The 27,827-nt window shown below is 44.0% G+C and overlaps 2 protein-coding genes across 2 annotated transcripts; both read left to right on the forward strand.

Moving 5' to 3' along the window:
• The first annotated feature begins 6,839 nt into the window (after positions 1-6,839).
• On the forward strand, positions 6,840-10,325 carry LOC115393720 (microfibril-associated glycoprotein 4-like). The gene is made up of 7 exons (XM_030098830.1): positions 6,840-6,845; positions 7,056-7,142; positions 7,284-7,322; positions 7,682-7,778; positions 7,914-8,081; positions 8,225-8,484; positions 10,218-10,325. The coding sequence occupies exons 1-7, from the start codon at positions 6,840-6,842 to the stop codon at positions 10,323-10,325; spliced, it is 765 nt and encodes a 254-aa protein (XP_029954690.1).
• A 2,632-nt stretch (positions 10,326-12,957) lies between these two features.
• On the forward strand, positions 12,958-15,960 carry LOC115393188 (transmembrane protein 100-like). The gene is made up of 2 exons (XM_030098049.1): positions 12,958-13,010; positions 14,972-15,960. Exon 2 carries the CDS (start codon positions 15,015-15,017, stop codon positions 15,486-15,488), a length of 474 nt encoding a protein of 157 aa, XP_029953909.1. The 5' UTR covers positions 12,958-13,010; positions 14,972-15,014; the 3' UTR covers positions 15,489-15,960.
• The last annotated feature ends 11,867 nt before the right edge of the window (positions 15,961-27,827 follow it).

The following is a 27,827-nucleotide window of genomic DNA, read 5'->3' on the forward strand; positions in this document are numbered from 1 at the left end:
ACCTCAGCTGGCCCCTCTCGATGTGGAGGAGAAGCGGCACTACTCTGAGCTCCTCCCTGGTGACTGAGCTCCTCACCCTATCTCTAAGGGAGCGCCCAGCCACCCTACGGAGGAAGCTCATTTCGGCCGCTTGTATCCGGGATCTTGTCCTTTCGGTCATGACCCAAAGTTCATGACCATAGGTGAGGGTGGGAACGTAGATTGACCGGTAAATCGAGAGCTTCGCCTTTCGGCTCAGCTCCCTCTTCACCACAACGGACCGATACAACGACTGCATCACTGCAGACGCTGCACCGATCCGCCTGTCAATCTCACGCTCCATCCGTCCCCCACTCGTGAACAAGACCCCAAGATACTTAAACTCCTCCACCTGGGCTAGGGTCTCTCCACCTACCTGGAGAGGGCAAGCCACCTTGTTCCGGTCGAGGACCATGGCCTCGGATTTGGAGGTGCTGATCCTCATTCCTGTCGCTTCACACTCGGCTGCGAACCGCCCCAGTGCATGCTGTAGGTCCTGGTTCGATGAAGCCAACAGGACAACATCATCTGCAAAAAGCAGAGATGAAATCCTGTGGTCCCCGAACCGGACCCCCTCCGACCCCTGGCTGCACCTAGAAATTCTGTCCATAAAAATGATGAACAAAACCGGTGACAAAGGGCAGCCCTGCCGGAGTCCAACATGCACCGGGAACAGGTCCGACTTACTGCCGGCAATGCGGACCAGACTCCTACTCCGGTCATACAAAGACCGGACGGCCCTTAACAAGGGGCCCCGGACTCCGTATTCCCGGAGCACCCCCCACAAGACACCACGAGGGACGCGGTCGAATGCCTTCTCCAAATCCACAAAACACATGTGGACTGGTTGGGCAAACTCCCACGAACCCTCGAGCACCCTATGCAGGGTATAGAGCTGGTCCACTGTTCCACGACCAGGACGAAAACCGCATTGTTCCTCCTGAATCCGAGGTTCGACTATCGGTCGGATCCTCCTCTCCAGTACCCTGGAATAGACTTTCCCGGGGAGGCTGAGGAGTGTGATCTCCCTATAGTTGGAGCACACCCTCCGGTCCCCCTTTTTAAACAGGGGGACCACCACCCCGGTCTGCCAATCCAGAGGCACCGTCCCCGACCGCCACGCGATGTTGCAGAGACATGTCAACCAAGACAGTCCCTGCACATCCAGAGACTTGAGGTACTCAGGGCGAATCTCATCCACCCCCGGTGCCTTGCCACCGAGGAGCTTACCAACCACCTCGGTGACTTCAGCTTGGGTGATGGACGAGTCCACCTCTGAGACCTCAGCCTCTGCTTCCTCCACGGAAGACGTGGCGACGGGATTGAGGAGGTCCTCGAAGTATTCCTTCCACCGTCCTGTGATACCCCCAGTTGAGGTCAGCAACTCCCCACCTTCACTGTAAACAGTGTTGGCGGAGACCTGCTTTCCCCTCCAGAGGCGCCGGATGGTTTGCCAGAATTTCTTCGAGGCTGACCGATAGTCCTCCTCCATGGCCTCCCCGAACTCCTCCCAGACCCGAGTTTTTGCCTCCACAACCGCTCGGGCTGCAGTTCGCTTGGCCTGCCGGTACCCATCAGCTGCTTCGGGAGTCCCATGAGCCAGCAAGGCTCGATAGGACTCCTTCTTCAGCTTGACGGCAGCCCTTACTTCCGGTGTCCACCACCGGGTTCGGGGGTTGCCGCCACGACAGGCACCGGAGACCTTACGACCACAGCTCCGAGCAGCTGCTTCGACAATGGAGGTGGAGAACATGGTCCACTCGGACTCAATGTCTCCAACCTCCCTCGGGACATGAGAGAAGCTCTCCCGGAGGTGGGAGTTGAAAACCATGCTGACAGAGGGTTCCACCAGACGTTCCCAACAGACCCTCACAATACGTTTGGGTCTGCCAAGTCTGTCCGGTTTTCTCCTCCGCCAGCAAATCCAACTCACCACCAGGTGGTGATCGGTCGACAGCTCTGCTCCTCTCTTCGCCCGAGTGTCCAAAACACGTGGCCGAAGGTCAGATGACACGACAACAAAGTCGATCATCGACCTCCGCCCGAGGGTGTCCTGGTGCCAAGTGCACTTATGGACACCCCTGTGCTCGAACATGGTGTTCGTTATGGACAAACTGTGACTAGCACAGAAGTCCAATAACAGAACACCACTCGGGTTCAGATCAGAGAGGCCATGCGATCCAATCACCCCCTTCCAGGTCTCACTGTCGCTGCCCACGTGGGCATTGAAGTCCCCCAGTAGAACAATGGAGTCTCCAGTCGGAGCACTGTCCAGCACCCCTCCCAGGGACTCCAAGAAGGCCGGGTACTCTGCACTGCTGTTCGGCCCATAAGCTGAAACAACAGTGAGGCACCTATCCCCGACCTGAAGGCGCAGGGATGCGACCCTCTCGTTCACTGGGGTGAACTCCAACACATGGCGGCTGAGCTGCGGGGCTATAAGCAAACCCACACCAGCCCGCCGCCTCTCACCACGGGCAACGCCAGAGAAGTGGAGAGTCCAGCCCTTCTCGAGAGGTTGGGTTCCAGAGCCCAGGCTATGTGTGGAGGTGAGCCCGACTATATCTAGCCGGTATCTCTCAACCTCCCTTACAAGCTCGGGCTCCTTCCCCCCCAACGAGGTGACATTCCATGTCCCTAGAGCCAGTCTCTGTGTCTGAGGATCGGGTCGCCGGGCACCCTGCCGTCGGCTGCCACCCAGTCCACATTGCACCCAGCCCCTACGATTCCCTCGGCGGGTGGTGGGTCCACCGGAGGGTCGGCCCACGTCGCCCCTTCGGGCTGAGCCCGGCCGGGCCCCGTGGGCAAAGGCCCGGCCACCAGGCGCTCGCTTGCGAGCCCCAACCCCAGGCCTGGCTCCAGGGTGGGGCCCCGGCTGCGCCATACCGGGCGACGTCACGGGCCTCGATTGTAATATATTCATAAGGGCTATTGACCTGCCCTTGGTCTGGCCCATCACCCAGGACCTGTTTGTCATGGGAGACCCTGCCAGGGGCATAAAGCCCCGGACAACATAGCTCCTGGGATCACGTGGGCACTCAAACTCCCCCACCACTTTAAGGTGGCAGGTCAGGGGGGAGCTAAAAGATTCTGTGCCCTATTTGACACTTGTGGTCAGACCCATTGCACTGATGTTGATGGCCTTATGGGCTGTTTTAACTCACTCTGTGGCTCTATTATAGACCGAGTGGCACCACTAAAATGCAGTCATGTCTCCAGAAAGTAGCCGTCTCCCTGGTCTCCAACATCCTGAGCCTGAAAAGACTGTGTCAAAAAAACTGAGCGCCTTTCAAAATCCTCGAAGCTGGAGGTTCACAGACTACATCTCAGGGATTTAATGTCCTCCTTAAATAAATCCATAAAGGAGGCAAGATCCAAATACTTTGCTGTACTGATAGCATCAAATAAGAAAAATCCTAAAGTGTTATTTGACACCATAAGTTCCATTGTGTCCCCTGCTCTGCTGGCTGCTCCTGTGCACTGTAAGGCTGACAGTAATGATTTTTCAAACTTCTTTGTTGATAAAAATCAGAGCCATAAAAGACAAAATCCCAGCGCCTTTGCATGTGGGGTCCTCCTTTACCCCTGTATGTCTTGAAGACATCTCAGCACTGATGGCTAAAACAAAACCCTCCTCCAGTTCTGTAGATGTGTTACCAGCTAAGCTCTTTGTGAGTGTTTTTGACACAGTTGGACCACGGGTGACCAAAATGTTCAACCTGTCGCTCTCTTCTGGTGTGTTTCCTTCCACCTTCAAGCATGCAGTTGTAGAACCTAAACTTAAGAAACCTAATTTGGGCCAACATGAATTTAAAAACTACAGGCCGATATCTAAACTCCCATTCTTGCCCAAAATGTTAGATAAGATAGTGGCGAAACAGCTCACATCTTTTTTACAAATGCACGACCTCTACGACATGTTTCAGTCAGGCTTTCGTAAACAACACTCTACAGAGACTGCTCTGCTGAAAGTGTCCAGCGACATCCTGATGTCAGCTGCCTTGGGGAGATGCACAGTGCTGGTCCTAGTGGACCTGTCTTCAGCCAGTTGACCACCATATCCTGATAAACAGGCTGCAGGACCTGATTGGTCTGTCAGGTGACAGGTCCAGTGCTCCAGTGGTTCTCCTCATATCTGGCTGGTAGGAGCTTCAGTGTGTCAGCAAACCACATCATGTCTGAGTCAGCCAACCTGCAGTGTGGTGTGCCTCAGGGCTCAGTTCTGGGACTCCTCCTGTTCCTTCTGTATATGCTCCCTGTGGGTCAGATAATCCAGCAGTTCAGTGATGTGTCCCACCACCTATTTGCTGACGACCTTCAGTTGTACTACTCATTAAAGCCTTCTGAATCTCACAAACAGAACTCACTGATGAACTGCTTGTCACTAACCAAGCAGTGGTTAAATGACAGCTGCCTCCAACTAAATTAAAAAAAAGACTCTCATCATTGCCACAGACAGTGCCATCCCCACTATTAAGCAGCACCTTGGTGATCTGAGCCCCTCAACCAAAACCGAACTGAGGAACCTTGGGGTGATCTTTGACAGTGCCATGTCACTAGACCACCACTCAAGGCATCTGGTTTGAACCTGTCTCTTCCAGCTGCGCAACATCGCTAAGCTCAGACACATGGTATCAAAGAACAAGCTTAAAATGATAATTCATGCATTTATATCCTTGCAGCTGGACTACTGTAACAGCCTGTTCACTTGCCTTAACAATAAAGAGCTGGCCCGTCTTCAGTATGTCCAAAACTCAGCTGCGAGGCTGCTGACCAAAACCAACATGATGTCCCATATCACACCTGTGTTAAAATCTCTCCACTGGCTCCCAGTTGCATTCCGTATCCGGTTCGAAATTCTGGTGTTGACCCTCCTAGCCCTACATGGCCAGGCTCCCATGTATGTCAGAGACCTAATCAATCATTCAATCAATCAATCAATCAATCAATCAAATTTTATTTATAAAGCGCCTTCCAACTGCCAAAAGGAGCACCAGGCGCTTAACAGAGTAAAATAAAATAAAAAAGTAAAAACACTTTAAGAAACACAGTTCAAAAGGGGCTAAAGGTCAAATGCTAAACAGAATAAGCGAGTATTCAGATGACATTTAAAGACATTAAGTTCAGTGACAGATTGTAAATGCAACGGAAGAGAGTTCCAGAGCTTCGGGCCAAGAACAGCAAAAGAGCGGTCACCAAACTTTCTATATCTTGCCCGAGGGACAACCAGGGAGGTGTGGCTCGACGAGCGTAGTGTCCTGGCAGGTTGATGAATTTCCAACAGCTCTGAGATGTAAAGGGGGGGCATACCCATTTATAGCCATAAACACAAACACCAGAATTTTGTATTGGACTCGGAAATGCACCGGAAGCCAGTGGAGAGCTTGAAGGACCGGAGTAATGTGGGAGTATTTTGAGGAGTTGGAGATGAGACAAGCTGTTGCGTTCTGAACCAACTGAAGTTTATGGAGGAGTGAGTGATTAAGTCCAGCGTAAAGGGCGTTGCAAGAGTCAAGCCTTGAGCTGATGAAAGCATGAGCAGCCTTCTCTAAATCTGCCCGGGACAAGAATGGCTTAACTCTGCTCAGAAGCCTTAGTTGGAAAAAGCCCGCCCTCACAACTGAACTAATCTGCTTTTCAAAGTTAAGTCCATTGTCAAAAATCACACCCAGATTCCTAACAGCAGCAGCAAATTGTGGAGTGGATGAACCAAAATCTGGGGAACTGCGGGTTGGGTCAGGACTGAAGAGGATATAATCAGTCTTTTCCTCATTCAAATGAAGGAAATTCTGGGACAACCACTGTTTGATGGAGTGGAGACAGTTATTGAGAGGGTCTAGCGCATTATGGATAACTGGAAGATAAATCTGGAGATCGTCTGCATAAAAATGAAATTGGATGTTGTGACTGGAGATAAGTTGACCAAGCGGCAGCATATATAATGAAAACAGAATGGGACCAAGAATAGAGCCTTGAGGCACTCCAGATGAGAGAGGAGCAACAGAAGACGCAAACGCATTTATACGTACCGCAAATGATCTTTTTGAGAGATAAGAGGAAAACCAGTTGAGAACCGCACCCTGCAAGCCTACAGTGTGCTGATGTTGGGAAATGAGGATGGAGGAAGCTCGTTCCAGAGGCCAGGGGCGGTGGATATGAATGAGCGGTCACCCCTAGTTTTAAAATGAGTCCGAGGAACTCTCAGCAAGTTCTGATCAGAGGACCTCAGGCTTTAGGCCGAGCTGTAAGGCTTGATACCGTGGATCATACCATCCTCCAAACCGGCAAGATGTTTTTCTCCCTCTCAGAAGCAGTGTCAAAGGAGTGCCCTGCCCTGTTCTCTGGTATGTACACTCTCATTTCAATTAAAAGTAATTATACAAAATATTTCGTTCCAGCTTCAAACACTTAATTGTCTCTGTCTATTTTAACCTTCATTGTGTTCTCACAAGAAAAGATTTTTTTTTCAATGATGCTAACTTTGATTTATGACAGTTTATAGACATATTTAGGTCACACAGATGCTGACGAGGGTGGTTCTGCTCCCTGATTGGTTAGTCTACAGTGGTGCTTTCAGCTCCATACAGATATAAGCGATGAAGTTCGACAGTGTGACAGGATGAAGAGGAGCAGACACCTGTGAAGCTGCAGGTGAGCTTCAAACTACAACAGAACTGCTTCGTTTTGAGTTGAAGCTGCAGGATGCCCCAGTGTGAATCCACTCTGGAAAACCCTGATGGTTGAACTCGTTTGATTCTTGCAGATCTAAAGTGACCTCCCACTATCAGTTTTCATCAGATTGCTTCAGAACAACAGTCAGCATGAAGGTGAGTCTGTGACTGTGTTCAGCTGAACTCAAGCAAAACTTCACACGGAGCCGTTTGAAACTGCTGCAGCGTTTTCTCAATAGCTCTGAATGGAGGACTTTCTCAGTGGGTGCCAAGAACTTCTCCTGCTCTCCTCTGTTCCAGCTGCTGTCCTTCTTCCTCCTCCTCCTCCCTCTCATGACCACATGTTTTCCCACCAAACGGCCACAGTCCTGCAACGAGGTGGAGGGGGACGTCAGCCTGACCAGCGGAGTCTACACCGTCTATCCAACCCAGTTTGATCTGGATGGTGTCAAGGTACACTGTCTAATCTCATCTCATGTCTTCTACACTCATCTCATCTCATCCCTTCATATGTCATCATGTCTTCCCTCATTTCGAATCCTGGATTCTCTGGTATCTCCTCACCTTGTGTTGTCTCTCCTGTGATATGTGCAGGTGTACTGTGACTTTGACACAGACAGGGGGAGCTGGACGGTGAGTTGTTGAGTCTCATGTTGTACCTTCAGCTCTCAATAATGTATTCATAAAAAAAAATGGTTTAAAAATTTGTGGTGATGAAGGATATTTAAGAATACTACTAAATCTGCACGAATAAAGACAACTGAGTGTAAATGAGAGAGAATGACATATAGAATATAATTCATTATTACATAGTAATAACTAGCTGGATGTATTAAACCAGGGAATTTCATACATTAATAATCATCTCTATATTTTGATCTTCACTCATTTCCAAAGCCTGTATAGTATCATGATTATCGTGCATCAACTACTGGGAATAAAGTGAGTCTCTGACCAAGTAAATGGTTGCATGGTACAATTTGTATTTCCAGGTTTTCCTGAATAGGGAAAATGGCAAATTGAACTTCTACAGGCCCTGGGAAGCTTACCTGCATGGCTTTGGGGACCCTGCTGGAGAGTACTGGCTCGGTGAGGACTCAGATTAAACTATCAGTCAGTAAATGGACTGATCATAAGGAGGGTGAAACCACAACCTCCGATTTCATCCTCCATCAGACACAACACATCTTATCAGATCAGTGATGTTTGAATCGATATGTGCAGGTCTGGAGTACCTCCACGAACTCACCGAGGATGGACCCTATCAGCTGCGAGTCGTCCTGGAGGACTTTGATGGAGAGTGTGTGTACGCTCAGTATGATTCCTTCTATATTGATGCTGAGTGTGACGGCTACAAGCTGCACGTGTCAGGATTCACCGATGGGGGCGCCGGTGAATAACACATAATTTTAATGGTGTCTATCATTGGTTGCTTGTTCCAGTTTTCTTTCAATGAGAAAAAGAAGCTTTGTAAAGTCTCCGTGAGCAGCAGCACGGTCTGGATTTCATTGTCTCGTCTCTTTTTGTTCCTGCAGGAGACTCTCTGAGTGTTCATAATGGGAACAAGTTCTCCACCTTTGACAACGACCAAGACAACAGCACAACAAACTGCGCACAGCGTTTCCTTGGGGCATACTGGTACAATGCGTGTTATGACAGCAATCCTACTGGGATTTATCAATGGGGCCATGTTATCGATCGCTTTTCTAATGGAATGATTTGGTCACAGTGGAAGGGTCTCGAGTACTCAGTGAGGGGTGTCAAAATGATGTTCCGTCCTTTACCTTCTCCCTCAGTAGTTTAATTTCTTTACAATCAAAAATATTACTGCTGAAATCTGTGGAAAAATTCCACCATGTTTCTTTTTCAGTTTATATGGTGCCCCAAGGCAGCGTGACAGGAATGAGCAGCAACAGAGACCATTAAAAGAAAAACTTTAAACAAGTCAAAAGAAAAAATCTCCAAAAGACCTAAACTCAGAATTTGTGTTAGAGGACAGAAGAATCTTCATACAGTGAGCTAATTACACAATAGACATGATGATGAGATCAGAATATACAAGTGAGGTCAAGTCCAAATTTAATCAAAATCTTGTTTACATGCCATCAACAACAGATCCTGATCAGGACAAAAAATCTGAAAGAAGACAAACAAACCATGACAATGAAAAGTAGTAATTTCTCTTTATTTTAAAACAGGATCTGACAAATATTACGGGACTTTTCTCCATTGATTATCCTCATTTTCTTTGAGGTATTTCTATCAATTTTGTGGTTATTTTCATGTGGGAAACTTAAAATATTCAAATAAATCTTATGAAAAGCCAGTCTTTGTCCACTGCTCTTTATTTTGAATGTATGGTTTCTTCATCGCTCTTTTCCTTTTGCAACTTCACCCTTGAAAGCAGGTTTTTCCATTTGTGAAATAAAAATCAAATGTACTGTTACACACGTGAGAACACATATCCCATCATGTAACTGTTGTTACACTGACAGTAAAACTGACTTCAACCACCTCCAATCAGTTTGGAGTTTCTACTTCCTGCTGTCAGTCTGCCTGCACTGACCAGGTCTGACCGCTGAGGGGCAGCAGTCAGTCATGTGATCCATTCTGTGTCGACAGTGTTGAAGCCTACTGAGACAGGACAAACTGGGTGGCTCTCACTCACCATAAACAGATATGAAGAGATGCATGGGCAAAACATCAGCAACAACTGAGAAACGATGGTGAAATGGTGAAATGCGCTCACACCACTCCCTTATTATTATTATCCTTATTATCACCCCCCTTATTATTACACACATCGGTTCTTCTCTTATAGACAGCTGTAACTGATTTGCCCTTTCACAGCGGCCACCGCAGAAAGCTGTTGTAATGTATGGAGTCCACTCAGCTGGTTTTTCACACAGGATGCACTTCCTGTCACAACATGGATTCAAACCCGGGTCCCCCCTTTCAGGGTCGAGACTTAACCCACGGCAACATCATGGTGCTCATAAATAAAAAGAGCTTATACAGATCGTAAAACACACACACACACACACACACACACACACACACACAGTCTTGTATTTCTATCCTTGTGGGGACCGTCCATTGACTCCCATTCATGTCTAGCCCCTAACCCTGACCCTTACCCTAACCCTAACCCACACCACAACAAAGCCTAACCCTAAAGAAATGTTTTTGCACTTTTACTTTTTTCAGTAACAACAACATGGTCAAGAAAACACTGTTTCTCCTACTTAGGACCGGAAAAAGGTCCCCACAAGGCACGTCGTTCCACGTTTTGCTATCCTTGTGGGGACATTTGGCCCCGACAAGGATAGAAATACAAGAACACACACACACACACACACACACACACACTGAAGCTTTTCTTAGTAACCAAAAACTGCAAAGTTGAAGTTTCCACTCAGTTTGGATCCACGGCGTGCGCACGGCGCCCCAGCTGGAGGAGACAGGAAGAGCAGCGCGTGCTCACCCCGTTGCCCCGTTACCCCGTTTATGAACATCTGCTCTACACAGGAAGCGGGACAGGACATCTCCAGAGACGGCGCTCTGCAGCTCACAGCTCCCATCATGCCTGAGCCACAGAGCAGGAGCAGATTCAGCACCGAGGAACAGCGTCGATAAGGAGAGAACAGTATCTACATTTAAATGACTTGTTTTCCTCTGACTGATCAGACACAGTCACCCAGCAGCCCCTGAGGCAAAATTAAATCAGTAGCTCCAGTCTTCAGTGTCATCTCCAGAAAAACTAAAATCAGTGATGTGCAAATCATTTCAAGATTTCTCTTCTGTTAGTTCATCACATTTTCACCTGTGAAACTCAATGCTGAATACAATCTGGCAGACAGATTAAACTGCCTGAGGGCAGCAGAAAACTTGGTTCAGGGGTAACAAGACCAGCTTGAGTGAGGCAGCTGGAGAGCTCCTAAAAAAATCTCATTTAACGATTCAGAAATTATGGATAAATGTATGAACACAGCAGATTAGACTGAATACAGAAAGAAGCCACTGCATAAAACCATAGTGTGCCAACACATCAAGGACCAATGTCTGTTCACTCTACAAAAATCAGGATCCATCACCTTATTAACATCCACTGCCTGTTCACATTTCAAGAGCCATTGTTGACACTTGTCACTTGTTGGATTGTAGTGATTGTTGAGATTAAAACTTGGGACCCACATTTCACCAACCTCCAGACTTCCCTCGCGCCCCGACTCCGGGCCTCATCCTTGGGTCCCGCTGTGTTGAACCACTTGCTGTGGAGACCCCCTCCCCCCAAAACCTCAATCTGAGAGTGAGAACAGATGTTTACATCTGCTGATTTAATCATCATCTGTTTTTTCCTAGTACCGTGAACTTTGTTTCTTCTAGAGTTACATGAAAGACGATGCTGCCGTGTATCTATCTATCTATCTATCTATCTATCTATCTGACGTGAGGCAGCTGAATCAAGATGCACCTTCAGTCAAAAATACCTTTACCTGAGGGTAAATGAAAAAAGTGCAACATAATTTCAGTGTTAGAACGAGAAACCTGCCGCACTGGAACAAGATGTGCAGATAGTAGGGCTCCACAGAACCTCAACCAGACCTAAACATGGGGGCGGGACTGGCTCGGGCCCAAAAGGACAGAGACTCGAAATGCATTTTCAGAGCAGGGTTATCCCAGGAGGCAGAGTCGAGAAGCAGAAGGCAGAACACAAGAAAGAAACACAAGGGAAAGCAGGATGTTACCATGAGATCAAGAACGATTACCTGGCGAGGAGGAGGCAGACGGGGGAAGATGAAATACTCGGGGAAGCTGGACGAGACCAGAGACGATAGGCTAATTGAAAGATTGGAAGCATGAGGTTAGGAAGTCAGACAGGAACAGGGGGACAGATAGGATCCTGATTAACAGCAGATTGATGAACTGAAGAATGATGACTCCACTCTCATTTGAAGTCTGTCCACTTCGGACAGGTTGAGGTTGGAAGTCGGGTCTCAGGTCCTTCAAGCTTATTTGTGATGGAGTACTGTTATTGCAAAACTTCTCAATACTCAATACTTCCTGGCATTCTACAGAACGAATAATCTCTGATTGCTATAATAAATACTGGAAAGATCTGACCTGACCGCTGGACTTCTCTTGGTTTTTATTTAATTAGATGAAATCTGACTCCAACAGGACCAACAAAAGGCTTGAAGTATTCTGGAATTGATAATGTTGCAAAAAAAAATTAGGTAACAGGTATGAACCATCGCCTGTGAGTAAAACCACTGCCGCGCTCACCCAAACCACTGTCTGTGACACTTCTGAGTCCCGTCATTAGTCAACCCTAAAAACATACAGACTTTAGAAAGAAGGACGACTGAAAGTAGACGGCGCAGATGGTGTTTGTGGGAGCCTCCACCCTGCAGCTGCAGACCTGCACACTGGAACATGTGGGAGGAATCAGGCCGGCTTTGTTTATTCTGCTGATCTGCGACGTCTCCGAGGAGCGAGAGGGGCTCGGCTCTCTTGTCTGCAGCGGTCCGAAGACGTGTTCGTGCACCGCAGACTGAGCCACTGTGCACTCCTCAGCAGTCAGCGGGGCCACAGCTTTTTCTTATTCTTTCCTGAAAGAAAAGAAACGATCTTTTGTTCATTTGACTAAACAAAATAGCATAACCTCATCAAACTAAAAGTGATATTTTACAAACAGAAAATGGGACACAGATCTCTTTTTCTTCTGTAGTTTTTCGTTTTCTGTGCCACTATATTGACCCTGTCAGCTTTATTCCCATCGTTGGAGGGCACCATGAAAACCACCTATTATGTTGTTCGTCTGCACATAAGAAAAAACTGTTGTTTGTGCATTTATACTTTACAAATACTTTTGTGCTTTGTGGATATACAATATGAATTCTTACTACCATTGGTATGGTATTAGTCATTCTAAAATAGATATAAAATTATACAATTTTAAAAAGTAAACATTTTTAATAGAAATTGTAGCTCTTGGTTTTATGGTTTCTGGACTTTTTCAAAGTTTTGTCCTTATAGCCTCTTTCTCTCTCTCTTGATAGTTTTATGCCAAACAGTTTGAGGAGTTTGTGAAGTAAAGAAACAGACACATTTGAATCCTCAAGTGGATTAATGGAGAGGAAGGGAGTGACTGAACGGGAGAGGAAGGAGTTAAAGTGTTTTGCCTGAGTCTGAGCAGAGCAGGAGGAAGAGGAGGAGGAGGAGGAGGAGGAGGAGGTGTCCTCCATTGATATCCATGTTGGCCAATCTGTTGGGAGCAGAGAGGATGTGGAGCGATGAGAGGAATGACTGCAGCTGACTGTGAGTTTATTTCTGATTCTGCAGCAAGACCTCAAACTACAGTCTCTTTCAGCTCTGCTTGATCTGCATTTTATCTCAGTTTGACCTGTTTTATGTCTGTTTCATTTTTCTTTGTGTTTTTACTTGTCTGTATTTTCTGACTGCTGCAAATGATCCATTCACAGTGTCTTTCACTTTCTCACAGATGATGATACATCTCCACATTTTCCCTTTTCTTTGTGTTATTTTAAACACGGAACTGCTGCAAAAATCTTTATTTGCTCTCATTTATTAAAACTTTTAACCTATTTCACAGTTAAGAAAGCTCAGTAACACTTGGAAAACTGATAATATTCTAATAGATGAACAGTTTTATTATTACTTAACATATTTGGACTTTCAGTGGCATGTAGATCAATATGTTGATAAATATGAATCTTTGCATTTTGATTTTGGAAAAAGAATTGACTTCATTCGAAACGTTTAATTTCATAAGAAGTATGTGAACTTTTTAAAATAAAAACATCTCAAAATGTGATTTTTGATGCCATACTTTATTCATGAAAGCCACTGAGGATGTTTTTATTGTTGAAATTTTAAGTTGCTTAACAATTTTTATGTTTTTAATTTATTTCTCATCTTTTTTGGGGATTTTTTTAAGAAATTAATTCTCACAATTGTATTTGTTTATTTCTTTTGTGGATGACTTTGCGACTTTCTTAATGCGTCTATCTAATCATCATTAGATCTTGCTGAATCAAAAGGAAAGCTTGCTTGCTAATGAGCACATTGGAAAATGTTTCCACCCTGAACCTGTTTGATGGTTTGAAAATGGAACCGTCATCTTCGCCCTGCTCACTGCAGGCCTCCTCTTCTGCAGTGGAAATGCTTCCAGCAGGATTTCTTTTCTTTTTTTTTTTTTAAATCTCGTTTGTTTTAATTCAGAGTGTGAATGTCACGGAGCGGCTGGGGAAATTAAGTTAACGCCGGGCGGTCTTCGTTCAGCTGGTTACGCCTCTGCTTGTTTTTCCACTTCGTTATGATCCGATCTGCTGTTTTAAAATGAACGCTGCTCTGCTCCTTCAAGGCCAACAGATTAAAACGCGTCGTTTTTGTCTTTTCGCTTCAGAAAAGCTTCACATTTACACAGCAGTGTTATGAAAATGGTGTTTGTTTCCATGGAAACAGCAGGAACTATGTAGTTAGCATGCCAGGCCACCAGTCAGCACTGTCGGTTGTTTTTGGAATTGAACAACACACACGAAGAGAACAAAATGTTGTCTATCTACACAATCATTTGCAGAAGAACTCCATGGAAATGGAGACGGAGCATTTTCGAAAACTTCCACCTTGCTAGCCATTTTCAAAAAGTTGTGTTTTCAGTGACTCCGAGCACCGTTGTCACATAGAACGACCCTCAAAACACAAGAGACCAAAAGACCACAGTTCTTACACCTACATGAATGGAGGTGGAGGTCTGGTGGAGGTCTGGTGGAGGTCTGGTGGAGGTCTGGTGGACACGCTGCACTCAGACAGGATTTTACAGCAAACTGCACGATCACAGCAGACTGGATGAAAGAGGGGGAAAATGTCCATGTCTGAACCCAAGCAGCCAAATACTGCAGGGATTCATATGGAAAACTTGAAATCTCAAATCTTGAATATCCTGTCCATGTGTTGATTGAATTCTTTCATTATTCCAGACTCTGACTGCTCAGGCTGGCTTTCTGCAAGGAAGGATTTGATAGAAGTAGCTGAACCTGAAAGTTGACCTGTTGCTGGATGGAGTTGCATGCTGCTTAATAGAGTTGACAGTTATTTTCATTCTGGAATTAATTTAGTATTTAAATGAAGTTGCAAAAAATTTCAACATGATTTCAGGTTCTTTTAAGTTTATTTAAGCAATAATTTGTAGAATTTTGTCAGAAATGAGCAAACAACCACAACAAATTCAACAACGCTATTTGACTTCCTGTTTGCAGCTAGCTGCTCTGTGATTGGCTGATCACCGACACCAGAATCCAAATGGCTCATCTGGTCCTCGCCAGTAAGGTCGCCATGCCAGACGACCACCACGGCAAAGGCGGCGTCAGGATCCCGACCGGCGTCTCCAAGATGCCGTCGTCCGTCTCCGCCGACAAGCCGAGTCGCGACCGGCTCAGGAAGGACCAGCACGGCCTCGTGGTGACCCGCGTCCCCCACATCAACGAGGTCCAGCTGACGGCGGCGACCGGCGGTGCGGAGATGTCCTGCTACCGCTGCACGGTGCCGTTCGGCGTGGTGGTGCTCATCACCGGCGTGGTGGTGACGGGCGTGGCCTACACCTTCAACTCGCACGGCTCGCCCATCTCGGTGCTGGGCCTGGCGCTGCTGGGCGCCGGGCTGGCCCTGCTGGGCTCCAGCGCCCTCTGCTGGAGGCTGCGGCGCAGGAAGAAGAAGGACAAACGCAGGGAGAGTCAGACCGCCCTGCTGGCCAGTCAGGGGTACTGCGTGGCCTGAACATGGAGGAAGGAAGGGGCGGAGGTAGGAAGCAGGAAGAAGGAGAAAGGAAGTACGAAGCTCAGACTTTTCACTGCAGGATGAAGAAAACTCTCTTTAACACCAGTTTAACGGTTAGTCCTGAAGAAAGTGATGGACAAACATCCTGACTGAGGATTGTGGATTTTCTGACGGTTTCAGCTCTCGATTTCTGTGGTTTAGCCACTTTTATCATTAGGAGCTATTTCAAAGCTTTACTTTGACTAAGAAACAGCTGAGAATCCGAGGGGGGTGGATTTGTTGAAATATCAGAAAAACATGAATTCTATCCAAAATTTACAATTTCATGAAAGTTGTTGTTACACCCATAAGCTGAGAACACATGATAATTTTCAACTCAAAAATAATTAAAGGTGCTGTAGGCAGGATTTTGCTAGTCAATGCTAATTTTTCTGTGTTTTCTTTGGATTAAATGTTAGAGTATCCATTGATAATCTTTTAGGAGTGTAGTATAATTGCACTACTGCGAGGGCGCAGCGTTTCCATCTCTCTGTTCTGAGCTGAAAAGGAATCTCGACAGCTCCAGGTATCTTTGACCAATCAGGAGAGCCCCTGAGGTTCTAACCGTGATTGGTCGAGTGGCGTTCGTCACACGTTCTTGTGGGAGGGGCTTAACTTGCGTAAGGGTGTGATGTCAGAGAAAACAGGACAGGATTGGCTGTGCTGGGTTTCAAATCGCCATCTTAGATGGGTCAAATCGCCATCTTGCTTAGGTAACCCTAAGCAAGATGGCGGAGATGCGGAATCCTGCCTACAGCACCTTTAACTTGTGATGATAAAATAGCATTATCTACCCCTCTCTATTTGTCTCACAGTGGTTTGGTCCATGTTGCTGCCAGTGGACCAGTTCAGGTGTTTGACAGTGGAAGTAACCTGCACAAAGATCTCAATTCAAACAATTCACTTTAAACCAAAGACTTTGGTTTCCTTTTACGTCATTTCACTATACATACTTCTTTTTTTTTTTTTTTTTTTTTTTTTTAATTTTAGATATACTTCTGCCTTTCTGCTTGGAAAATAGTTTATGTAGCATTGTCCGGTCCCGGATAAGCGGTGAAAGATCTTTTGGTCCATATGATTGATTTTAAAAGTTGAAATCTTTGGAAAACTTACAAAACAACACGGACCAAATTCCTGTCAGCCTCCAGTATGACTTGGAATTTTAAGGAAAGCAGATATTTATTTCAGTAAAATATGTAAAATTTTGATGTTGTGAGTCTTTGGAGTTGTAGCTAAAAAAGCTCACTGGTGTAGAAGAAGTAAACTTAGACATGCTGCTATAAGCTATGAAAGACACAATGAAGGTACTCTTGATCTTTATGTATAGATGTTTTTTTCTTGTGACCTCTTGACATTATTCTGGGATTCAAAATGGATTTAGAGTTCAATCTGCAGGGTGTTTTTGATTCAAACCCAAAACATAGAAAACCATCTAAAATACTCAAAATGTATCCAAAAAATGACATTTTTAAGGAACTCAGTGGCCTGTATTTTGTTTCCTGTGTTTTCTCATCATCTTGAACCTTTGTCAATAAACTTCAACTTTAAGTGAAGCTCCACAATGCAGCAAATCTTTATTTCATTGCCTCATCAGAGGAATTTCAGTCAGAAAGAACAAAATATAAATAATAACAATGATTATTTCAGCTGTGTTTCTGTTGAGTCCCAAATTGGCTCAGTCGGCACCATCAACCACTCACTAACAACAGCATGTGTGTGTTGAACGGTGGTTGCCATGGTAACAACAAACAGGTGACAATACTTTGGTTCGGGGGAAAAAGATGAGTCAGTTTCCATGGTGACAGTTGTAACAGATGACATCATCACACAGTTTGGCTAAAAAAAAACAAGAATTCAGACTTTGATGAATGTGTTGATTACATTTCATTTCATTGCTTTGAGTAACTTTTTGAAAACAGAACAAACACTGACTTTTGGCTTCGCTCAAAAAAATGGTTGTTTTCATCGTTACAATTTGACATGAAATATTTTATGGTTAAAACTGAATGTGATATTTTATTTAAATTGTCCATGTGATTAAAGATGTAGGATAAAAAATTACAAAGTACTAAACCATTGATCTCTTTTTATTTACTGCCTCCACACATTGTTGTTGTCATTATGTAAATGGGCACTAGAGGGCGATATAAAGTTACCTTTTTCAGTCTGGTTTGTTCTGTTGGGCCCATTTTGATGTGATCTGAACAGAGAGATCATTCAAACTTTTTCGTTTTCTTTTGTTTCAGTATAGCTCAAATGTTATTAGTTTGAGGTCATATTTTAGGTTTCAGAAATAAAAATATATCTTTATGTGAAAAGGAAAGGCTTGCTTTGATAATTTATGACAATTTAAAGACGTACCACTGATGCAGATTTATCGACAGTCAGTGTAAGCTCAGAACCAGTCAAAACAAAGAAAAGAAAAGAAAAAGAAAGTCCAAAATTAGTTTGAAACCCATCTCAAGTAAAGAGCAACAACAAATCTTTTGTTTGTTTGTTTTTTTTTATCAAACAAAACTCCAAACCTGCCATTTGAGTCGGGAGTTACGAAGACGCCCAGCTCCTCTGTGGATGCACACGCACGTACTCACATGCACACTCAGCACAGCCTGTCCCCTTTGCTGGGGTGAAAACACAAGAAGTTGAGAACACAAACACTGAAAACTTCTTGGGGGGTCCCGGATCTCCATGAGGGGGCACCAGAGATCCCAGAGGGGGGTCCGAACCTTGTTCAAATAACAGCCACACATGCCAACAAAAACCTTGGACAGTCTGAGTGAACACTTTAAACCAGGCTGCAGAGAGGAGGCAAACCTGGGAAACGTATTTTGGATGGATTAAATGTTAAGTAACTAATATGAAATATCTCTATTTTGAAGGATGATAAACTGTTTGGTTAAAAGAATTATATACATATTTGTATATTTCTCATGTTATTGTGATGTTATTAATCAATATTTATATTATTCTGTGTTTTCTGAGAGCACTGACAGACATTTCTTCAGTTAACAGGTTTTTTTTTCCCAGCTCACAGTTTGGTCTGTTCGAATAAGGCAGAGGTGGCTCTGGTTCTCAGTGTTTGGCCTCGGGTCGTGTGAGGAGGGTTCAGAGGGGAAATCCCGACCCTCCCTTCCCTTCCTGCAGCACAGTGACCAGCCACAGTGACCAGAGGTGTAACACATTCCCCCTCCTCCACCCCGGTTCACACGGAAAAGGCCTGGCACGCACAGAGACGGCGACTCGGCAGCGTTTGAAGGGAATCGGGCTCAGAGCAGGATGGCGTTTCTGTTCCTGCACACCCTCTGAAACTTTGAACTAATTCCCCCTCAGGCGTGAGATCGCTCCATCATCACAGGAGAGTCAAGGTCAGCTGCAGGCGCAGAAAATAAGCCGTCACAGAGCTGAAGGAAGCACTGACACCACTGTGGTTTTATCATGGAGACCAAAACATCTGACCTCCTTAGACTTCCTCATCCTCCTCCTGCTGCAATGCAATGATCATCACGATTGATTTGTTGACTTTATTCCCTTCAAGCCATATTTGGTGTGTGTCTCCAATCAAATTAGAGGCAGTGCAGCGTGATTTTATTGGCTGATTTAAATCCAAATAAAATACTTTAGGGAACAGTTTAGGGAGGAGCTAATGAAGCATGTTATTTGAATGTTGCAAGTAATCCTTTATTATTAAACACACACACACACACACACACACACACACACACACACACACACACACACACACACACACACACACACACACACACAGAGTTGAGTTGTATTTGGATATTGCCCTCCAGGCAGCAGGGAGAGGAAGTAGAAAGTGCAGGAGAGCAAAACAGCTAAATCAGTGTTAAAAGTGAAGTTTTTTTTCCAGTTAATTCTGTAAGTAAAATTTAACAATGATGCTTTTTGTGATCCCAATAATCTACACATTTTTCATTCCATGTTTAACTTTATTACAAAATCAAAAGGAAAAAATCTTGCACCTTCTTCACGTTGATGAAGTTTTTCATATTTAACACACATTTTTGGAAAGAACAGGATCGAAGCCGGTACTGTCATTCAATACATGCATGTTTGATTGATTCATTGGAAATCAAAAGTACATGCAGAGTCATTCAAACCTTTGATTTTCTGTTATTTAATCAGTCATTTGTTTTTGTGACCACATCATTGCTTTTTGACTCACACTGCGATAATACAGTATATGCCGGTAATGCAATCAGGTTACGAAGTTAGTTTTATTAAATAAATAGGACGCTTTCTAGAATCTGTAGCCGAGCTGGAAACTACCCAGCGCTGTTTGAGTCTGCAGCCCTTGCTCGAGGGAATCTGGGAAAACTAGTTTGAATGTGAGCCAACGCACAATAGCAGCCGTCTGAGCCAGCAGGAGGTGGAAGAGGAGCTTCTGCTCCACATGTACGACCCGATGTTTGGCTCTGACTGAGCTGTGGTCCAGTTTCAGCTGCGGAAGCCGGTTTAACTTTGATAGACCAGCGATTGTGTGACCTCAGGTGACCTCTGGTCCTCACACCCCTCAGAGGAAGAGAGGATATTAGTTTACAGGCAGGAGGAGGATATGAAGACTTAACCTCTGCCCATCCATGAACTCCACACTTCGAATCACTTCCAGAAGAGGAGGGGGGAGAGGAGAAGGGAGCATAGGAACAGGACTGCTTTGCCTTGAGGAGTTTGGAGCGACACTGAACCAGAATGACCGACTTTTATTTTCTCTCTACTGAGTCTGAGAGCCGAAGCAGCTGAAGATAGACTGCTGTGAAGACCTGCAGAGGAAACAGATTACATGTGGTGATGGACCCAGAGGCAAAAACCAAAAAGGGGGGGGGCTTTACAATTACATATCACACACAGCAGTTCAGTTTGCACTTTTTTATTGGCAGATTCTCACAATAATTGTTTGGAACATTGGAGTCAGATGAAATATGAACGCACGTGTTGAAGTTCAGGCAGAAAACAATCTTATCTGGGAAAAACTGACCCTCCGTTTACACCAGGCTGTTTTCAGGTAAAAATGCTGTGTTGTGTTTTGGGGATCCGTTTACATGACAGCAGTGCTCGGAGCCAATGAAAACCAGGCTTTGTGAGAACCACAGAGGAAATTGCTACAACGGGTCACCAAAATGCAGATTCTACAGAGCATCTGCACCACAGCCGGAGAAAACAGAATTTCTGCACATATTGTGTTGATGGACAATACTACCAACGGCGGCCTCCAGAGACACAGTTGACTGTTCACGTACTCGCTATTGTTACTGATTTTAGAGTATTGTTCTCCGCTTGCACGTGTGCACGTGGTTTCATTATAAAGACAACCAACTGCAGCAGCTCCGGGAATGACATGGAAACCACATGTTTTTCAGTGTTTCTGCTGTTTCTGTCGCGCCCCCTCCCTCTGGCTCCAGCTAGTGGCAGGCCTTTGCTTCTGCTTTCTCCCTGCCTTCCTTTTCTTTAGGTGGGCGTGTGCTTCTGGTGGGGACTGGTGCAGGGGAGCAGCTGATTACCCGAGTGCTTTCACCTGCGGTGGGGCGTGGTCTACAAACGATTGTCTCCCGATAAAGCTGGCTCAGACCTGAATGCAGCGTCGGACCATAAAACTTTTAACAGTCAGTTGAACTGGTGTTGTGCTGCTGTTTTTTTTTTTTTTTTTGGAAATGACTGATCTGCTGTGTCTCTGTCTGCGCCTGAGTCTGAACTGTGACAATTTCCATGTAAAAGACATTGTTTTCGAAACACAGCTGTGATAACGGGAATTTTCTCAACAATGAAAGCTAAAATATTATCACTTGAAATGTCTCAAATGGCAAAAAACTTAATTTTACTTGGTTTTACACTCAGTCATGCTTCCATTTTTAATCTGCTACATCGAATCAGATTTTATTCATCAACATCTTTCAGGAAAAATACAAATGTATCCTTCAAATAAGAGCTCAGAACTCAATACAGATAATGCCAAATCTTACAGTAAACAGATTGGTAGATGACAATATTTTAAATGATTTCTATTGTTGCCTTTGCTGAACTAATTATGCGGCTTCTGTTTTAAAATGTTAGGAACCCTTTCTTTAAACTCATATCGACACTTGTTGTTTTTACCTCATTTTAATTGATTCTTATAAGAAGAGACTCTCAGAAAGGTACGCAAAAGGCGATGTAAACACACTTCTGATCCAGAACATAGTTAATGAAGCCACTGAGGATTCAGTAACTGAGTTATGATCGTAATCTGTTATTGACTTAATATTGATAAAGATCGTGAAGTTACAGATGCACAGTTATTTTTAATGCATTACAGAGGAGCACAGACTGAGATTCAAACATCGAGGAAACATAAAGAGGAGTTCGGTGAATCCAAGGCAACTTCTGAATAGGTGTTTCGCTTTTCTTTTCTTGTGACTGTAAAACTGTTGAAACTGAGTTTATTCTTCAACCACAAGCTGATCTTTGTTATATTTAGCATTTTGTTTTATTTTAGTCCAAGAAATTTCTCATAGATAATATTCCATATGACATATTTAGCAAGGTTTGTTTTCCTGAAAGTAAATGTCTTTATGGTTTTGTGGTGGCCTCCGGTCTTCTCTCCCACACTGTTACAAACCCTGATAAGCACTCTGATTGGAAGTATTTTATCAATCACTCTGTTGATTTTCAGTGCTTTTAATGTTACTGTCGTTTAAAGGTTCAAGAATTAGAATTCCTACACTGTGAAATATAACAATTTTCTTTGTATAAATGGAAAGTGACATCCAGGTTTTTCAGATTTCATGAATCTACATTGATAATTACTTTAAAAGTCCTTAAGTTGCTTTCTGTTCTCAGATTGGACCCTTATACATATGTGTGTGTGTGTGTGTGTGTGTGTGTGTGTGTGTGTGTGTGTGTGTGTGTGTGTGTGTGTGTGTGTGTATGTATATATATATTGCCTCCCTCAAATATCCATTTAAAAAAAAAAATAGCTCAGTTTGTAGGCTTCAAGCATGAGAACAGTAAAAATTTAGTCCAGTATAAGTTTCTCTCAGATGTGAACAATCATGTCTGTGATCTACTGTAGGTTAAACATCTGTTATCATGTTAAATTTGATTATTAATACTTCAAAAAAAAAAAAAAAAACTAATTCTTTATTTGAAAAAGGTTTTGATCTTCAGTGTTTCCTCCCTCTGCGGTTTGGATTACATCACAGATGGGTTCCAGGCGTTGGCGTTGCGTGCTCGGTGCGCCCTGAGCCTCGTGGTGGTTTGAGATGAGTCGACAGGTCAAACCTGAACACGACAAAATCTGCGCCCTTTGACAACCTGGAGCTTACGTAACGTTCCCCGTGGACAAAAAAAGAAAAAAAAACCCTGCAGCAGAGGAAACACATAATACATGCTCCTAATACAGGCTTCACATAATCCACTAACATGAAATGTGAAGTGGGGGGGCGGGGTTGTGCAACAAATATGATGGATGGGATGCCGCTGTCGGAGGGCTGCTCAGCTGCTGGTGGGTTTTTTTTTTTTTTTTTATGTAAGAGGATTTGTCCCATCCAGGGCCTTGGTGGCACGAGCACACGAACAAGTTGGTGCTGGTGATGATGGTCGGGGGATCATCCGTCAGGCAATGCCACAGCCAATGAGTGGAGGGGACAGACCCTGGGGGGGGGGCTCGATGGCGAGAGTCTTTTTGGTGGAGGAGGATTTCATGGTTTCAGGAAGGAAGAGGGATTAAAGTGCCAGTTTGCCGTTTTTCCCGATCTTTGACGTCACGGCTCTCCCTCCAGTCAATAAAAGTTGAAGCTGCATTGATGTTTTTCTTGTTGCTTTTTTCAAGTGTTTTTAATCAGTTTGTTGGCTCTTTCACTCCGGCGAGCTTCATTCTGTTTGTGTAGTTTTAGCTTTCATTCGTTCCAGACCAACACTGTCACTTTTCTTCGTACACAACGTGAAAACAACACAAAGTGAAACTGTAGGAGGAGCTACGATCAAGACCTGATTTCATCAGGTTCCCATCAGCTCGTTAGCTCCAGTTAGCTTCATTTTGCTTGTGTCAGCTTTGATCGCTTAGATTTTCACAGTTACTTTTGACATGCAAATAACGTAAAGTGAGGCTGTAGGAGGAGCTGTGATCACAAGCATTCTTGTTTGTGTCTGTGATCAGCAATCATGACTCCGATTCCTTTTTTTTATACAACGTCACATGGCTGCTTTACCTCACACACAGTCTGATTGGTAGGAGAAGAAAATAGCCGCCGTTAGTCACTGTCAGCAGCCAATATTCACGGTTCTGGTTCGCTGTCGTGACGCACAGTCAGCCATTGCTAATCCAGATGGAATTTACAATCCAAGAATATCCAGAGAAGCATCAGGCCTCGTCGGGTTCCCATCAGCCTGCAGGAGTCCCGGCAGGTGGGTGGAGTTAAAGGGTGGAGCTCGGGGATTCTTCGATTCGCAGATGAGGTTGAAACCCTGAAAAAACAAATGCAGTGATTAGAACTGCATGTTTCCAACTTAATATTTTGGTTCTTCATTGTGCAGCCTTGTACCTGAACCCCTCCTGAGACAGTTTGTGTGATTCCTTTTCATGTTCACGTACGGCAGGGATAAGGGATGTTTTTAGCCACTCAGGCAGAGGTCGGTAGGTTTCCCTTAAGGCTCACGTCATCAGACTTTCTCCATCATCTTCTTTAACACGATACAATCTCCACACGCACCAACATCTGCTGCCACCCCCCAACCCCCCACCCAGCCACTGCCGGGGCCACCAAAGGGTTAGTGCGACTGTCCGCCATACGTCAAAGGGATTTGTCTGTCCATTCATTACTTCTCTGTCAGCTGAGGGTTTATGTTGTCAGCTCACTTCATCTGTGCGTTGGGCGGGGGAGGAGGGGGAGGGCGGAGGGGTTGGGGTCTTACGGGTTGACTCAGATCTTCATGCAGCAGAAAAGGAGGCTTAGAGTCGGGGACGTGAGGATCGCCAGTGTTTGGGGTTGGTGATCAGGTTTGATGCTGCAAATATCACATTTTGTAGACCTCACACACCGATTAACACACTGCTGCTGCTGCTGCTGCTATCTCTGCAGTTCTCTTTAGCCTTGGAGACAAAACTAAACCAGCTGAATATAGTCTCAAATGGAATATACCTAAAAAACCAAACCATCTGATACCAATTACTCAAAACGTTTAACTGGGTTCTGTTACTGTGAAATTACTGCCAAAACTCTTTGGAACATTGATCTCCATCACAGGAGTGTTGGTCTCATCAGAGCCGAGGAATTGATCTCCATCACACAGCACAGATCTCAACAGGTAACGCTAGTGTGGCAGTGAACTTTCGTTGTGTGTTTAGTTAAAGTAAAACTGAGTGATCTGTACTGTCACACAGGTCACCACGGCAGTGAAAACTTTAGTCCGAAACCTTCGCCTCTAAGCCTGAAATGACAGTCTTCAAGGCTGTAGAGAGTCAGTGCAGTGAGACAGGTGGTTGTTGGGTAAAATGGACAGTAGTTATATTAATTAACAAGGCCAAGATGCTTTGGATACTACCTCCAGTCTCATGTGTTGTTTGATTTCACAACCATACGTCCAAACCTGGGGGAATTGTGTGGAACAGTTAGCAGTGGTTACACTGGTCAACATAAAACGTCTCATTGTTTTAAATCAGACACATGCAAACAGGACAGCCAGGGCAATTTATCAAGCCTGATTGCAAATGTACTGACAGAAGTTACTGTTTCCCACAGACATTCAGACATAATGTTATGCTCATGTGCTGTGCTGACTGAGAAAATGTATTAAATGTGAATCTGTGAACGTCAAACACCGAACGAAATACACTGAAACACACCGTGGAAAAGAATCTGAGGATGACTCTCATGGACTTTAGGATTATTTGATTAATGTGACATTTCATCCCTGATATCCTTTTCAGTCTCAGTTCAAATCTGATGTTTATGAATCAATATGATTTCCCTTTTTTTTTGTCTTTGTGGTGAATTGTTCGCTCAGTCAATGGACGTTTCTGTAACATCCGATTACAGTGTTCAGGAAGTGTGATGCATAAAGCTGTTACATAAACATGATTTATATGAAACAGTCGTGGTCTTGTGTCCGTGTTCCTGCAGGGAAAGTAATCATTCCGCTGGAAGAGTGTGTCCAGTCGAACTGAGACGAATCAGTTCAGTGATTTCTTGGGATAAGCTAAGTTTTTTAGTTTAGTTCAACTCATTTTCCAATGTTTCATATCCAAAATGTAATTGTATTTTTTTTAATTATTAATATAAACGAATGATTTGTTTGTTATAGTTTTTCAATTTTTGTTTATCATTAATATTTTTTTGAAATTCCTTGATTGATTTTTATTGATGTTTGATTTAATTGAAACATTTTGTAATTTCATTAAGTTTCAGTTTAATAGAATCAGAATGGAATTAGAGGAAACACAAGTAAAGATGGTATAAAGTTGTATTTGGTGTAATGTAATTAAGTGCTTTGATTACATTTGAATCAAACATGAATGTGATGCTTTGTAATAGTGAGAGATAATCAGTTTACTGTATTGTTTTCAGGTGTTCCGTATATATGTGTGTAATCTCTGCACAGAGACCATGACAGTTTATAAAATAATATTTATACTTATTATTGTCATTATTATTATTATTATTATTATTATTATTATTATTATTATTATTATAAAGGCATTTTTTTCAATATTTGGTCAGATAGCATGGAAAAACAGAAAAAAGTGTTCCATACCCCCCCAAAAAAATGTTGTTTTATAATATGAGCCAACATATTTCCTGTTTTTTTAAGTTGTATTTTATTATGACATCAGTGAATATATATATATAAGTAAAGTAGTGAATTAGAAGTGAATTAACGAAATAAAAAGTTTAACTTTCATCACAAGTTACAGATTCATATAAGGAGCATTATGAGGGAATACTTATCACCACCAGAGAAATCCATACAGTTTTAACCATGCATTAATGACTTGATGGTGTTTTCCTTTTGAAAATCCATATTATGAGATAATCTGGTCTTATCAAAGCTGCTGTGTGCAGATGCTGCAGAAGACAGCATATATTTGCTAATTTCAGGATGATATCGAGAGTATTAAATTCATTCATGTGCATGCTTGCGAAGTGTTAAAGCTTGAAGAAAGGTTAAAAAAAGATCAGTCTCTTAAGTGCCCACAGATCAGAAACTAATGGGTCATGTTAACTAACAAGGTTTAGATTTGCTGATAATGAGATTAACGAGCAACAGTAGTTGCCTGCGACCTCCGTCAATGTCACACTGAGACACCCAGTGTGTCGCTCGCCATTGATTCCCATGCATTTGTACATATGTATGATGGATTACCGCCTGAATGTGTCCCATATTCATGTATGATTGTATGGACCAGATGCCCTCAGCACAGCGTGAACCGCCACTAATGACCGCAAGAGCTGCAGGTTCTTTCACACAACTCTATTTTTCTCAACTCTGTATCTGCCATTTTCAAACCAACAAATCCCCTCAGTTTGTTTCCCCTCATGGTTTTGATCTTGTTTTTAATCCTCATGGGACAGACGGCGAGCACTACTCAGAGTGTTTTTGCTGCAGCCACTGTACCAGAAGTGATGTCCGACAAAAACATTTTGTCCAGCAGATGTGTCGTTTAAAAGACAGTAATAGCACAGAATGTGAGTCCAAATGAATCCCAACACCGCAGAATTATCCACTTCACAAGACCCCCACATGGGTCCTAAGTGATGGGCACAGGTCAGGAGTCCCCTTTTTATTTCACAAAAACTGAGGGGTATGTGTGAGAGAGAGAGAGAAAACTCTGTAGGTAAATAATTGACATGAATGCCCACACTGTTGTTAAATTGACTCGTGTGTTTCCGTTAAGTCAGGAGTCCCTATTTAGTCTATGAATCAACGTGTGTGTGTGTCCCCATTTTGTCTGGTGTGTGCCCAAATTTTATAGTAATTAAATGGTGTGTCCTCACTTTGTAGTCAATTGCTCGGTGTACATCGTGTGTGTCCTTATTTAGAATGTAAACTCACAGTTGTGTGTCCCCAGATTATGAGTTGACAGATGTGTGTCCCCGTTTCATTCCTAAACCGACAGGTGTGTGTCCACACTTTGTTGGCGAAGTCAGAGTTGTGTCCCCACGTTGTTGGTAAATTGAAACGTATTTATGTGTGTGTGTGTGTGTGTGTGTGTGTGTGTGTGTGTGTGTGTGTGTGTGTGTGTCCACTCTGTGAGAACGTCCTTATTCAAACGCCGTTCAGCTGACTTTCTTTGTGGAGTCTGCA

Source organism: Salarias fasciatus, chromosome 8 (assembly GCF_902148845.1).
Source record: "Salarias fasciatus chromosome 8, fSalaFa1.1, whole genome shotgun sequence".
Lineage (NCBI taxonomy): Eukaryota > Metazoa > Chordata > Actinopteri > Blenniiformes > Blenniidae > Salarias > Salarias fasciatus.